Source organism: Rhopalosiphum padi, chromosome 1, assembly GCF_020882245.1.
Source record: "Rhopalosiphum padi isolate XX-2018 chromosome 1, ASM2088224v1, whole genome shotgun sequence".
Lineage (NCBI taxonomy): Eukaryota > Metazoa > Arthropoda > Insecta > Hemiptera > Aphididae > Rhopalosiphum > Rhopalosiphum padi.
The window spans coordinates 80,241,935-80,258,274 of NC_083597.1; the positions used below are offsets into that span (position 1 = coordinate 80,241,935).

Consider the following 16,340-nt stretch of genomic DNA (forward strand, 5'->3'; position numbering starts at 1 on the left):
GGTAGTACGAGGCTTAACTTATATACGCGTATACGGCAAACAAATTATTATAATTATTGTTGTAACCAGGGGGGGGGGGGTGTTGTAGGTTATCATCACAATCCGTTTAAAGGACTGTACAAACGCGTTTTCTCTGCACAATTACTTTATCTGAAGAAAATATGTTCTCCCACTCGTTACCGAGACGTTGTTCATCATTATTTATTCGCAAAAGTACGGAGACGTCTGAAATAGCATTTCAAATAATGGTTTTTTCCCCCTCAGAAAGTTCAACAGTAGACGTGACAGGCGGACGAGATTCACGGGGAAATTACTCTCCGTGGAAAAATATTATTGGCCGAACCTTGTACAAATAATGAATGTGCGGTTTTTGTACCTCTGGGCGAAAACAAACGTGGAGAAATGCTATTATTAGTAGTTGTTGTTGTAGTAGTAGTAGTATGCGTATTATAAGCTATAGTTAATCACCACGTGATGCGGAATATTTTTCGTGCGCGGCATAACGAAAAATAAGATTTGACGCAGCCGGATGAATGTTGCAAACAATTTTCACAGTTACGCGAATTTTCATACACAACAATATAATATTATGTGTATTGGTTTTTAAATATGTTTTGTTGTCTATATCATTATATCGTTGGCTGCTGCACTGTACAAATCGTTTTAGTATTCATGAGGTTCGGATAAGACAATTGTATGTGTATGCACCAAACGCTTAGGCTACTGCTGGAATACGTGAAATGAAAACACGAAATGTCCGCTATAAAGCGATGGTTTACGATACACCGGATCTATTAGAAAGAAAACCAATATGTACACACATTTCGGTGACATAACTAGCTAGTTGCTTCAATTATTCCGATATCCGGAATACATAAAATCAAATTGTCCGTGTGAATATTGATTGCAGTGCATAGATACGAGTATAGGTATATGCTTAACATTGTAAAACACACACACAAACTTTTTAAAAGAATATCTCTCAATATCCATAATATGGCGGCGTGTGGCTCTCGGTCATCGTTGCCTCTCACACAAACGAGTCGCACTCGAACGAGTAAATATTTACGCGTACGGTACGTCGGATACGCCGAGAAACGATCGAACTTCTTATTTATATAATCTGGGAAAAGTTCGACATGAAAACACTTATCGCGGAGCAGTATGTATGACATCGGTAGTCGGTACCATATAGAGGTCGGAGAAAATTATTATCATAATAAAATAATATTTCGACGAATATTCGCAGTATAAAACGCGCATTATCCGAGTATATACACGCGTCAACGGTTTACTGCATAATAATTTATTATTATTATTATCCGGTGTATAGGTGTGAGTGTGTGTCGTCGTGTTGTAGGCACGCCGTGTTGAATCCATTGACGTCCGACGGAATTTCATGAAAACATCGTTGGACCGCCACCGTCGATCGATAAACAACAGTTTATAGTGTACAGTAACACTACGACGACGCCGGTGAATGTTTATAATAATAATAATTATTATTATTATAATATATATATATATCAATATCCGAACGAAATTTCGACTATCCCGCACACAATCGAAACGTCCCACTACAGTTATACTGGTGGCAAATGCCATAGTATATATATATATATATATACGTATCATATTATAATGTTATTGTTAATATCTATTTGGACACAGTCATGGTGGCGGCGGCGGCGGCTGTTTCGGCGTCGTCGTCGGTAGCGAGTGTCGATACGGGGCGGGGGGCACGAAGAGCTCACAAAATCGTATTTCGCATTCGACATAAAACGAGAGCGAGCGATACGTCCCCGGCCGGAGGAGAGGGTGAGAAAACGTCGGAGCGGGAGATTAAAGAGAGAAGGTGGAGACTATATAATACATTATATTGTAATGCGGCCGCGGGTCCATCATCGACGACGGCACTTGCGCCGAATTCGTATATAGAGCTGCAGTGGCACGTATTATTTATTACAATATCGTACAGTCCGCATCGATTGGGGTGCGACCACCGCCACCGCCGCCGCCGCATACTTGTACAATTTCATATAATTTATTATGTATATACATTGTAGTGGTAGTTTCTGTGTGGCGATTGTCCCGGGTCAGAAAACACCCACTACAACGTTTCGCAATTAAGTGCATTATACGCGTTCAGCTGCCGCACGGTGGTGACATGTTCTTTTATACACTTGTTATTATTATATGAGTTAAAATTAGCCGCTGCTGCTTGCACAACGATATTTACATAAAATAGATAAAAATCGCGAGACCGGTGCGATTTATTGTCACCAAGTTTGACACATCACGTATATATGAGCTACTTTACTACACTGAACATATTATAATATATATACATATACATGTATACATATGCACTGTACATAAAAATATATATATACACACGAAATAGTATATACCAATATTACAATCATGTCGTATGTAAAAGAAGTACCTACATCGGCAAAATAATTAATCCCGACTTAGCTCAGTCCGTCAAATAAGGTTTTTATTCTCTATTCTTCTTTCCTTTTCCCTTAGGATTTGTCTCAGCAACCCTACATCGCATGGGACACCCTGGGTTTTTCTCATTTGTTTCCTAATACACACACACACACACACACACATAAACATGCCTTGAAATTTAGTTTACAATAATATTAACTCGTTTCATAACCATAAAATTGAACCCAGTTCTAAAATTCATTAATTTTCTTTAAACAAACTACTTTGTACAAGTTTATTTGTAAATTAACTCTAAGCTCATCTTCTTTTTTTATACAAACTGTAGGTTTTCTTCATTTCAATAATTTTATTAAATTTGTTATTATGTGTTGGAACTTATTTTCATTGAATAGGATACTCGAGTAACAACGCTTTAATAAAAACTCAGTGTTGAAATTTAACTCACTTCATTTAACTTGTTGTTGTAATTTTGTTATTGTAACTATAATAAAAAGATAAAAAACTAAATTTTTTTTCATCACTTGTTTCATTATCAGATATTTGTATGGAGCATACAGTCAACATGTTAAAAAATATTTTATTTATACTAAAAATGATAAATTACTATTTTATATTATTTTTTCTCACCATCAATTTTTAGTGAAATGTGATATATGCACTTTGGATCAAAATCAACTTTCATAATGAGGTTTAAGTTTAAACAAATTTTATACTTAGTTTATTTATTTTCGTTCATATATTTTGAACACTGATCAATAAAGTAAAACACATATACACACATACATATACACACATATAAATACATAGTATATTTAAAATTTACTACAGGTTTATATTCAATATATGTGTGCTATGTAATATCGATTCTTGGTCGTGTTATTTTTTTCGGTAAAATTTCCGTGCAGTCCCCAGAGCTATTATAGACGTATACTATATTTTTTCGACCCGCTACCGAACGCAGACTTAGCGTTCGCGACATGACTCATGGAATATCAGTGAAAGTATATGCATACGGTGATTCAACACATGCGAGAAACGATAAGAAAACCCCCCAATTTGTTTCTATGTGAAGTAGAGATAAAATTTGAATTTAAATATCTGCTTTAATTTATTTAACAAACTACGTACTCAAATATTGTGAAATAATGATTTTAGATGACAAACATATAAATTAAATTGCAATAACTAGAGAATGGAATCTGGAATATAAATATTTTTTAATGAAATGTATTTATGGTAGATTACAAAAAAAAAAATAAAAATAGTGATTTTTATATTACATTTATTATTAATTTAATAAACAATTACATTTTTACAAAACGTAAGAAGTCTCTGTTGATTGAAATATAAAATGTGTTGATCTCGAAAATTGTTCTTATGATAGATGGTTTTAGTTACTAAAAATAAAAATTAACATTCACTTCAGTCAAAGGGTACACGTATGGCTAAGAATATTAAATCAGTGTGCATTAAATACAATTATGATAATTACATTAAACACTAATGTAGGCAGGTAAAAAGTTGTCGCATCAGCCGTTCATATTTTCTTCATTATATAGTTGTACCTATTACACCATACATGGACATTTTACGAATTTAATAAATAGTTGTATAGCTGCAACAATTGTAAGTTTATATTAATTACATTTAATTATGTATCTGAACAAATAAATGTTCTCTTCAAATGAAATAAATCATCGAAAACTTTAATCACTCTAAGTTGTACTTATACCTATAAATTATTCTATTAGAAACTTAAATACAGTTTCAGTCATAAAATGAAAATATGAACCTTTTTGTTAAATAACTAAATAATCGCTATGTAAGTTTTACATAAATGTATGTAATACTGTGTTAACTTTATTATTATAATAATTTATAAATATACATATGAAATTATTTTGTAGATTGTTAAAATATAAAAATTATTTTAAATAATGAATTTAACTGTAGGAAATCGTTATTATTTCTCAATAATAATATTGTTTCCAATTAAAACGTAAAGAAATGATTTATTACATTTTAATAAATAATTGAGAATAAATAACAATTATAAATGATCAGTCATTCTGAAATTTTAATTGAGAAGACATCAGTATATTTTTTCAAACCTATAGATCTGCTAACATTTTATATTGTGAATTAATTATAAATATTTACTCTCACGATAAAGATTCATAAAATTATTGGATTAATTTTATTATTATTATTATTAGATATTATTAATGTTTTATTTAAACGTTATAGGTACTTATTGCTAGTCGATTGAAAAAAAATATGTATTAATTAGGTTCAATACGTGTTTGAAAAATATGACTTGGTAATATGTGTATAATATAAATATTAAATTATTCCAAGAAGCCTTTTTAAATTGTATTATTTTGGGTAGTACTATCACTATTATCATGTGTATAAATATATATATTTTTTATTGCAATACACCTAGTATTACAGGTATTGTATTACAATTAAATTTATAAAAATCAAATATCAAATAAACGATTTCAATTATACAAAGCTTGTTATCCGTTGTAATTCAATTACATTTCTGTAAAATATAATAAAATACCATTATATTTTTTTAAAGAATATATTCTTTAGAAATTTACTATAATTGTTTTTATTACTGCTGTAAATTCTGTATAATGTATAACATAATAATAGTGTATTGATAATGTTCTATTTAAATGTATATTATGTAATAATCAAAAGTTGCTGCATAATAATATGTTAATACGTTATGGTTATCATAAAAATTAGTAACAATTACGATATAATGATCACAATATTTTTGCTTTAAAAGAATAAATGATTATTTTTATTAGTTATCTTATGAGTAAGATGTTTATATTTCCATGGGATTTGCAAAATGTAATTAATAGAAACATAATAAAAAGTAATATTAACATATACATATTTTTATTTAAACAACCGAGATACATTATATTTATTTAAATAATTATTAATAGATAAAATAATAAATTTATGTAATATATGTTACATTATTATATATTATAATAAAATAATAAAATATGTGATGTACACGTTGTTTGCACATTATTACAGCTAGGGATATGCAATTTTGGTATAATATAACATAATATAATATAAAAATATTATCTTCAGATAATGACGTATAACTATCCTGTACTATTACAACCGTAGCTTTATATAAGACTTACATTTTGAAATTATTAAAAAATATAAAATAATATAGTTATACTTATTTAAATAATCAAGAATAATAAATAATAAATCAAGAAACGCAAATATTTATGATAATATGTCTACTAAAAAAAAAAAAAAAATTATAGTGTCCTTTCTATTATGTCTTTTTAATTATAACCTTGGCATTTCCAAGAATTTCAAATCCCAGCCTTTTCAGAATTTTTCTCCAGAAATACAAACTCTAGTTACAAAGTTACACATACAGAAAGCTGTACATAATGTGAAATAAAAAATCAACACAGATTTATTGGTCACCTAACCTGAAGGTGATTAGATGTTAGTTTTGTTGAGGTTACTGTATATTATAACATTTAACGCGTTACTATGTATATGGTTGAAACTGAACGTTACCGGCAATACTCGATCATGAATTAATTACAATTTTGAACGGCAGCTTGTGTGTACCATTATTACTATGATACCCGAACCAAGGTCTAAATAATTCTATACCTTTTTACACGCTTGAACATCATAATATTTATGTACACTTTGTTTCTCCATCACATTATTCGCTATAGACGATACTTTGGATACAAAACACGCGATATTTACATAACACCTTTACTGTACTCATAACAATGTTAATTAGCGCAGTTGTAATATATTTTACACACCTAACGCAAATACGCGTTTCCATATATTTATGTGTATTTGCAGTTGGTACTAATATCGTGTTTGGTATAGATGTTAAGATTTATGTTTAAAGTGGAATTTTTTATTATTTTAGGTATATCGCCTACGTATAAATCATATACATATAATATACTTGACACATAGTACGTTTATTAGCAACGAAATGAAAATTATATTATTATATTGAAATATTTTATGGTATATTTTTTATTTTGTATTTGACATAGAATCAGATAAGTGTCCGGTGAGACTTTACACAGGACATCGTCATGGGAAAAAATAGTATTAAGGGTTCACGCCTTGAATTGATAGTGACTGGCAGTAGAGTACAGTGTTTTGGATAGGCCACAAATTACTTTGTTCACGCGAAGTGTGCAAGACAGAGAACCATTGAGGGATAATTTAAATGGATGAGAAGTGAGACGGTAGAATAGTCTACTCGACAGCGAGAAAAGTCGATTACGTCTTTTCTCGAGAGTTTAACGCGTCCGGGACGTTGAAAGCTATTTACAACAAAAATTTAAAAAAAAAGTAAAGTTTTAATGTGATTTAATATTATATACGAGTTTCTTTTAGACCTGACATAAAAAAAGAAAAGAAAAGCTATATACCTACTACCATTTTCTTTGCACAAATATTATATTAACGTAAATCTAAAAAAAAAAAAAAAAATACGTTAAGTCAAATTTAAATTATAGACCGGAAATTTTCTACTTTTTATAATAACAACTGTGTCTATATAATGTAACGGCCAATAAGTATACTTTGTAAAGTTCGGTCAATTACGTGTCAGACTTTTTTAAGTGTATTTACGAAAACCCGCACTACTTCAAATACGCACCTATACCTCTTAAAAATTTAACACAATGCCTTGTATATCATCGAAGCTTTTGAAGACTTTATAATAAATATTATATCATTATATTATGCCGTATTAAAGGGTCAGCGTACAGTTATGAATAATGTATATACAGTTATACATTGTTGTGTGTTCCCGTACAACGCAACATTTCATATTATTTCCATACATACGGCACAAACGACCCGCACGCAGATGACCTTTACTTCAATCAGTATCGACGTATCATTGTGATCGTTGACTGTGCGACATCCGTATAAGACGAGTTCGTAGTATTGCCGAGTACACACTGCATTATGGCCGTTTGATTAAATGACCGTTAGGAATCGAAAAAAAAACGCGATATCTGATGGAAAGAGCAGTAGTTATGTTTTGTTATGAATTTTTCGTATAAATTAAAAATTGATTTTTATCGAAATATTACAATATAAGTAATACAATATTATAAGTATGTATATTATTTACGCATGCAATACGCGTCATATTTTAACAATAATAATATTATAGTTAATGTTGGAAACTATATTTATATTTGAAATACATAATAATTCTTCTAAAACGTTATAATTTAATAATATCTTAGATATTTCTAAGTCGTCTACCTTTGTGCATATAACACATGATTTAAATATATCAGCTTAGCTGTACGAAAACAAAAATATTATGACATAATATTTTAATTACAGTTTGTTTCGTATAAAATATAAAAATAGTAATATTTAATAATAATTAATAGCAATATCATGGAATATCATAGATTATGATTAATTAACGTAAAAACATCTAAGTGACACAATTTCATATCTTAATAAACTATTATTACATTAACCTTAGTACGAATTAAAATTGATAATTATTCTGCGATGACTTCCAAATGGATTGTTAGTTATCAACGTTAACTTCCAGACAATATCATTAAAATTATCGGTATAATTTATATGGCGTTATTGTTTAAATATAAAGTGTATTATAACAATCAAAAACGATTAAAAATACTATTAGGTGGTAATATTATTGCGAAGGTAGCTTTTTATCACGTCGTGTGTTTATTTATCATATTTATTTTAATACTTCAATACTTCAATTTCTTACTTTCTATACATATAAGGTGATTCACCAAGTAGGTACGCTTATCTCTCATAATTTTAATTAATTACTATATAATATAGTAATCGCATACTCTACTTAATTCAAGTTCTGGACGTTCTGGGGTTTGGAATATTTAAAAAAACGTAAATTTATATACCTTGTTCTAGATTGTCCTATCTTAAACTAACTTTTTCTTTAATTGAGAATCATCCTTTTTTCCACGTGTCAAATTTGTTGTACTAAGGGTAAATTAATATATATATATATATATATAAATATATATATTTAAGAATATATGAAGAAAATAATTATTAATTTTAAAATTAAAATTATTATTTTATATGTATCCATTAATATTTTATCTTTTGAAAAAATGATATGACTATAAATATTATAATTTATAATTAATACAATATCTTATACTACATATTAATTATTGTGTACACAATATAAACATCATATTATGTTTTTAATTAATTACTATATTATTGTCCTTGAATTATATTTTTATAACTCAGAAACCGCTAATTCAAATTTTGTTTAGATACATACGATTTGTCAAGAAAAAAAATATCTGTTTATCAATTTACAAAAAAAAAAAAAAATTGGTTTACATTTAAAAAAATTATTTTGCATTACAGCAGTACTATCCTTAAATTATATTAAACAATCTGAATTACTAAAAATATGGCTAGCATGTATATTTAAAAATTTTAAAAATCGGAATTTAATTAATTGAAAAATTAAAATTAAAAAATAAATAAATGGGAATGAGCACGTTTGGAGAATCACTCTGTATATAATACATATAGCTATTATTGCGCATTGTTAAAGCTTTTTTTTTTAACTACCACTAAGAAAAAACGTTTTCCGATGAACTATATAAACAGCACACATCATTGGAAAAGTCAATAAATTTACCAATATACTCAGAATCCAAAAGGGAGAAAAAGTTTTAGTCGTTTTCGCTTTAAAACTTGAATTAGTTTCCCGTCAGCACCACGATGACGGCAATATGTAAAATATATACCATGTATAATATTTCTTTAAATAAAACGATATACATAGTATACGTCATATTACATATTATTATATTTTTTTGCCGATTTCATACAGTACATATATATTATGTTAGTTAATAATTATAACGAACCGTTGGCCGTTTAATCACACTATTAAAATAAATAAATATTTGTGTATTAAACGTTTTTAGTTTTTGAAATATATATATATATATAATAAAAAGTATAGATTAATACTAAAAAAATCTCTTTTCGTCGTTATAAGAAATAGTCTCCAGCATATACAGTACCTATTGGAAAAAAGTATATAAAAACGTTTTACATTAATCTAAAATTATCGTAATGTTATATTGATTACCGTTTTAAACAATTTTAACACGTCAGTAAACTTATAGCACATGACATAATAATAATGCTATAATTCGCTGATCCAACATATTTATTATGCTCATTAAGAATGAACATTGTGTACCTATAAAGTTAGAATTGATAAGAATAATGAATATTATATTTAATTTTATTACATTTATCGAATATTAGAGCAGTTATTTTACTCGACGTGATTTTGATTACGATTTTTTTTTCTTATCAGACATAAATTGCATTTACAGTTAAATATTATTGTCTTTCGCACAATGTTCTAATTTTGACTCGCGACATAAATTTTAATCGAAACTATGTCAAACTAATAGTAATATAATAAATTATTTTTATAAAATACGACACTTGCTTTAAAGATGTTATAGTTGAAGAAGGGATTGATAACTACATTAGTCGACATTCACAATACATCACATAAAAATGGAACGATACAGACAAAATTGTTTATACAATTGTTGTCACAACTGCTTGAAAATATTAGTTAAAAACTTAAAATATATAATATTAGTCATATTTTAGTTATGGAATCGCGTAAGTATATTTTAGCCAACGCTTGTTGACAGACTTACATTTGAATTTTGTCCTTTAACCAGTTTATCCTAAATATTTAACTAAGTTTTTTCACATCATTCGATCCTAAGTGTGTTTTAATGTATATTATTTTTCATTAAACCATATTGTATATATGTCTTAGAAAAAAAAGGTAATTTGTCAGGAATCATTATTGTATTATATTATAATATTATATGCAAATACTACTTTTTTTTATCGTTTAAGATCAGATTTATGTTTATAAAAAATGGGTTCGAAACTACGTTTATGAAAGAGCAAAAATTTGAGCTATAAAAAATTCATTATAATACTTTGGTAAAATTATGAAAATCTACGCAAAAAATAATAAGCGGTTTTAGTGGCTACAATATTAAATATAAGCTATGATTTGCATTTTGTACAGACGTTTTATTGTTATGTTAATAAAGTATATTATTATATATTTATTTAGACAGTTTTTACCTATACGTTTAGCCTCCACCTAACTGTAATTTTACGTATATATATTTGAATATTTTACTATGAAAATAATTATCAATATTTTTGAGTACATTGTATTAATTATTATAAATATTATTAAGTTACGATAAATTATTATTTTATTATTGTATAACATTAAATTATGATTGCCCACTTTTTGATAATGTAAATTTAATTTACATTTAAATTAAATTACATTTGTAAGCTGGTACTATTAAAAAATCGCTAAATTCCTATTTATTTAAATATTATTTTTTACAATTTCATGATACGAATTTGGTATACTAACTAGAACAATTGGTAGGTATAATTTGATTATTAAACCACCACATACAATTTATTCAAAATTATGAAAATAAATGAGTGCACGAAGAGATACACCATCATTATTGCCTTTACACAGAAACAAATTCGTTATTTTTTTTATGGATGATATTTCGGTTGAAAAAAACAATAACAAAGCTCCGATAAAGTATAAAAACGGTAAAATTTAATATTTGATTTTTAAAGGTGAAATAAATAACAATATTATAAAATTAAAAAGCAATAAATTAACTGTCAGTTATCGTGTTTTGGTTGACATAGTTGGTACAACGTGTGTCAGTCACTCAAACTTGTTCATCTTAGGCTTTCTTGGCATCAGCGATTTTAGCCTAAATCATAAAAATAAAACTTTGATTAATTTGTGATCTTAAAAATTATAATTTGATTTGTATGTTTATTTTATTCTACTTACTTGGACGCTTTTAGCTTGTTCCATAAGGAAGTCGATGTTTTTCTTGGTGAATTCCTTGATTTCCTTTTCGATGTCGGTGTTTCCTTGGGCTTTCTTTGTGATTTCAGTGGCATGCTCCACGATGTATTTAAGGGCCTGTTCGGTTTTTTCGTTAAAGTCTTTCAAGCTGACTTCCTTTGGCAAGTTCTTGGTGTATGTGTCGATGGTTGTTTGCCATTGTTTGGTGGCTTCCTTGACAACATCGGAGACGCCAGCTTTGCCTTCAAACTGCAGGTAAAAAAAAAATAGTTTAAAACAAAAATTTCAAAGATGCTAGTAACGAATTATAAGTGTAATGTACAATAACAGACGTTCGTTCATCATACATTATATTATTGATAATATTTAATGTTCAATCATACCGATTTGGAAAGGACTGCGAGTTCGGATTTGAAACCATCGACGAAAGTGTTCAAACTGTTCTTGGCAGCGGCGGTGTATTCGGAGTTATCGCCGACAACGTCGCCAATTTTTTTAGTGATGTTCTTGAGGGCTTCTTCGAACGGTATACCCCATTCAGTGTCGGTTGCGGGTTTACCACTGATCTAAATTGGCATTGTATTATTATTATTATTTTGGATATCATTTTAATTGTTTATTTTAGAAATATGAATAATTGTCCGTGACATCGTACTATGCATTTGTATTGGTGCGCAGTCGACGCGGACATTGTTTAGAGGAAAATACCAAACAATAATAATGTATTACACGTTAACCGTGTTGGTATAATATTTTATACTATAATAATATATGCTTACTTGAACAACAGCTACGGACACGACGGCAATGGCCAAAATCACTTTGCAGGCAACCATGTTGTTGTTGTTGTGTGTATTTGTACGACGGATAGATGAAATATTAAAATATAATATCAATGCGAATATAACGAATTGATATCTGTACCACTGCTGACGGTGTCTCGAACAATACTGATTTAGCAAACCGGCCGGGCCTTATATTTATATCAAAACGAACGGCTACATAGTGCATGGGAGGGACCTTTGATTTTTCCGTTATCGAAGCTACGATAAAATAACTTAACCATTATGATTAATAATTATACACCGTGGCCCGGTGTCCGGAAGGCAATAGATTGATAAGAAAAACAAACACACACATTAAAACGTTTGTCGCAGACTACGTTACATAAACGCGGAATAGTTGTTAAGGATTGCCGACATTCAATGTCGATCAAAGATCACATTTTAACAATCTCAGCCGCAGTAAGAACAAATTGAAACATAATAATAATAATATGTTGTAACATGTTGGCAAATGATCGGCGCTATATTATTACTTAGTACATACTTAGTAATATTACTTTGTATATGTTACTAAGCGTATACTCGATCAATGCCAACCAAGTGCATGCTGCATCTCTATTGCAATATTCAATTATCGCCGACTATTCTTTATATAATTTATTATTGTGAGCAATTTGACGAAATTTAAAATTTATTTGTTAGGAATTTTACGAAATAAACGAAATTATAAAATTAAAATTATCAAACATTCAAACGCTTAGATAAAATAACCGGAAACATATATTTCGTCTCCGACAAAATATATTATAATCGAATTTCCAACAATAAAATATAACAAATACGTAATATAGGCACCTATGTATATTTGTATATGTTTATTCAAACACACGTGTTTGTTGTGATGGAGTCGTTATTTGACATAATATAGTCATTCATCTCACTCACTTGTAAATAATATTAAGTCGTGTATACACAATGTACATTTAGGAGCGGTCGATTTAAAAATAAGTGTTTTCATCATACCTAGCAATCGGAATTTTACACTGTTTGATGAAATAACGATCAGCCGAATCAAAAGCAATTTTTAGGAGCGTATACGTATTTAGTGGAGCTTTTACATTTTGATATTGTTGTTTAACAACGACAATAGCATAATATAAAAAAATGAATTTGCTTTATACGTTTATTATAAACGCACAAGTCACACAAATTGTTAAGTTCCCTAGGTATTCATAAAGAGCTCAATTTTCATTTTGCTTATGCGTGTATTACATATAATATAATACACATAAAGAATATTATTTTTAAACCGCAGTGCAAAATGTCGGATTCATAAATTATCCATTTAAACTATTGTTCGTATTTATACGTTTACTGTGAGTATAATGTGGTACAAACGCCACGGAAATATGGTGATAAATTTCTTAAAAATGCCTGAATTTTTTCAGTGTCATTATAATAAAATATACCTGAAAAAAAAATGGAAAATACACGCGTATATGATTAAAGTTACCGCGCCATAATTCTTCGGTATATCTTATATTTTTCTTCTTATTCTTCGTTTTTTTTTTTTTTTTTACTTAAATGGTTACACATGATCATTATTCATGGATGATTAACGACAATAACTCGGAACACGCGTATATAACAACAAGAGTAGGTGTTATATATATATATGTATTGTCCCACTCACGATACCAAAAATCACGCAAAAATATTATTATATACAAGACCATTTTTCTCCTTTATCCTAAAAAGCGTATTTCAGTAAATCGTTGCATAGATTCCTAATATCATTCGATGCGCGATTAATTCGGATACCTATGGATTTCGTGTCCGTATGACAATGTGTCGTAAACACTGTGTGTCACTGTTTTCGTCAATATTTTCCAGTGTCATATTGTTATGACTACGAATAAAGGGCGAGAAGAGAATGAAGGGAGAGAGTAAATTGGCGACAGTGAACATTTTTGGAAGTGCCAAAATCTTTAACTTTTTTTTTTCTTAAGAAGGAAAACTTTTCTATGCTTAACAAAATCAGTTGAAAACAGAGTCCTCCAAAAAATGTGTCAAACCAAACAATATAATAATATTATAATAATTTTGTTCATGTCTTGTGCGCGTTTACACACGTTCCAAAATTATAATAAACGATATAGTATTACAACAATATAGACGCGTCAACATAATATAATATAATAAAAATAAGTATGTTTGTATATAGCAATAAGTTTCATATTTTATTTTTGACCGTAACACTTTCCGTCTGACGAAGCAATAACATTAAATAGCAATACATTTGACGAATACAATTATTCGTTTTACCGGCATAATAATATGTGGGTCTGGTACATTGACCGTCTGGTTATTTTGTATCGCACACGTTTAATTGACAACACAATGAGACTGTTAAAAAATATTTGCTACTTAAAATATTTGTCATGTGGCTTTTGGACCCTGTGACTGTTTGTGGTGGCCGACGGTCGATTGAGCCGTACACGCCACGAGCTACTATAGGTAATGTATACGGCGGCGTTCTCGTGTTATTATATATTAATATAGCTATTATAAAGACGAGAAACTCAGTGACGTTTCTACGCTGTCGTGGAATTTGATTTAAAAACAAACCTTAAACGTCTAGGATTCCGTGACAGGACATTACAGCGATATAATACATATATCTAATACCCGTAATACTCAAGTGCATATATACACACACACGTGTTGTCTTTCGAACTAACTTTTTATTTGCTCTAGTCGACAGCACAACAAATGTCAGGATATTATTTGTTTCCGTGACCGGTATATTATATTTATATATTATATATATATATGCGTGCGTGTGTGTGTGTGGAGGTAAATATATAGGTATGTATATACTATATATGTGTGTATGCGTGTATGTAAGTATGTACGGGTAATGTGTACGTATGTATACATAGTATATATAGATATATGAGTTTATGTGTGTGTGTACGAGTGCACCTATACAGAGTGGAAAACATTCCGTAGAGCAAAAAAAGTCTTAAGTCGACCGAGATGTTTCGACGGATTATTTTTTGTGGTTTTCTTTCTTTTTTCCTTTCTTTTCTGCCAATTATTATCATTGACATAAAAACAACCGATGCAGGTACACGTCCCGTAGACCCTGTCGGTACGGCGAAAAATAAATACATTCGACGAACCGTAGTCTAACCGTAGTTTAGAAATATTATAAGCTGCATATACCTAGGCACACACACACACACAAACACACATAAATATATAAATAGTATATAGCTAAATTTTTACACGTGTCTACATTCGGGTTGTCAGAATGTGTTGTAGGTACGTGCCGTGTTATACGCCAATATGTTCCATTATTTCATAGTCATTTCGAATCAAGCATCTGAATAAACGGAGAAAAGTTCAAAAACATACTACGCACAATGAAGTTTTTTCACGCAACGTCGTCAAGTTCAACAGCATTATGATATTCCTATTTTATTTGATAACATTTATCGTGTTATTAAGTTCGAATAATCGTACATTGAAAAAAACAAATATAATACATAGTATTTTTATTATTTATTATTATTAATATTATTATGTGTACTTAATCTATGTAAACAAAAACTGTTTACCTTTTGGTAAACAAAATTATTTATTTTTATGACGTTAACATTTTTATTATATACCTAATTATTTATCGAATATAATATTACAATAATATTCTTATTTAATATTAATTAAAATGTAGCAAACATTCAATATATTGAATAATAAGCATAATACAAGACACAATTTTATTGTTTTGATAAAATACGAAAATAATAAAAACATAAAACATTTTATTTTGTACAACATGTTATAAATTATAAAAATTATTTATTTCAGTTATTTTGTAGTTTTATTTTACGTTTCACCGGTATCAAATTAAAATTATTGTAAAGGGGAAGTTCATTTGAATACTTCGATGGTTTGTTTTAACAATCGAGGTTAATTGGACTCACACAAAGCCAAATTGGATGATAGTGAAAATAACAAAAGGTGGGACTGTAGAAAAAATATTTTTATTTTATAATCAATATAAATCATAGCACATTTTGTTTATTTTTTGA

At 28.8% G+C, this 16,340-nt stretch overlaps 2 protein-coding genes across 4 annotated transcripts in view; both read right to left on the reverse strand.

Annotated features, from left to right (window-relative positions):
- The window catches only part of LOC132918123 (neuroligin-4, Y-linked-like), a 384,793-nt gene that overhangs the window by 91,865 nt on the left and 276,588 nt on the right, over nucleotides 1–16,340 (reverse strand). The gene's annotated exons all lie outside the window — the stretch shown is intronic.
- Nucleotides 11,170–12,417, reverse strand: LOC132932385 (uncharacterized). Its single transcript, XM_060998744.1, has 4 exons — nucleotides 12,235–12,417; nucleotides 11,839–12,021; nucleotides 11,438–11,704; nucleotides 11,170–11,354 (listed from the first exon to the last, which is right to left on the reverse strand). The coding sequence occupies exons 1-4, from the start codon at nucleotides 12,289–12,291 to the stop codon at nucleotides 11,325–11,327; spliced, it is 537 nt and encodes a 178-aa protein (XP_060854727.1). The 5' UTR covers nucleotides 12,292–12,417; the 3' UTR covers nucleotides 11,170–11,324.

What these genes read in the sequence shown, in the direction of transcription:
- LOC132932385 (XM_060998744.1), bottom strand. Translation starts at nt 12,291, where the DNA reads ATGGTTGCCTGCAAAGTGATTTTGGCCATTGCCGTCGTGTCCGTAGCT. An exon ending in TGTCCGTAGCTGTTGTTCAA is followed by an intron (nt 12,022 to 12,234) that starts GTAAGCATATAT and finishes ATGCCAATTTAG; the next exon opens with ATCAGTGGTAAACCCGCAAC. An exon ending in TCGCAGTCCTTTCCAAATCG is followed by an intron (nt 11,705 to 11,838) that starts GTATGATTGAAC and finishes TTTTACCTGCAG; the next exon opens with TTTGAAGGCAAAGCTGGCGT.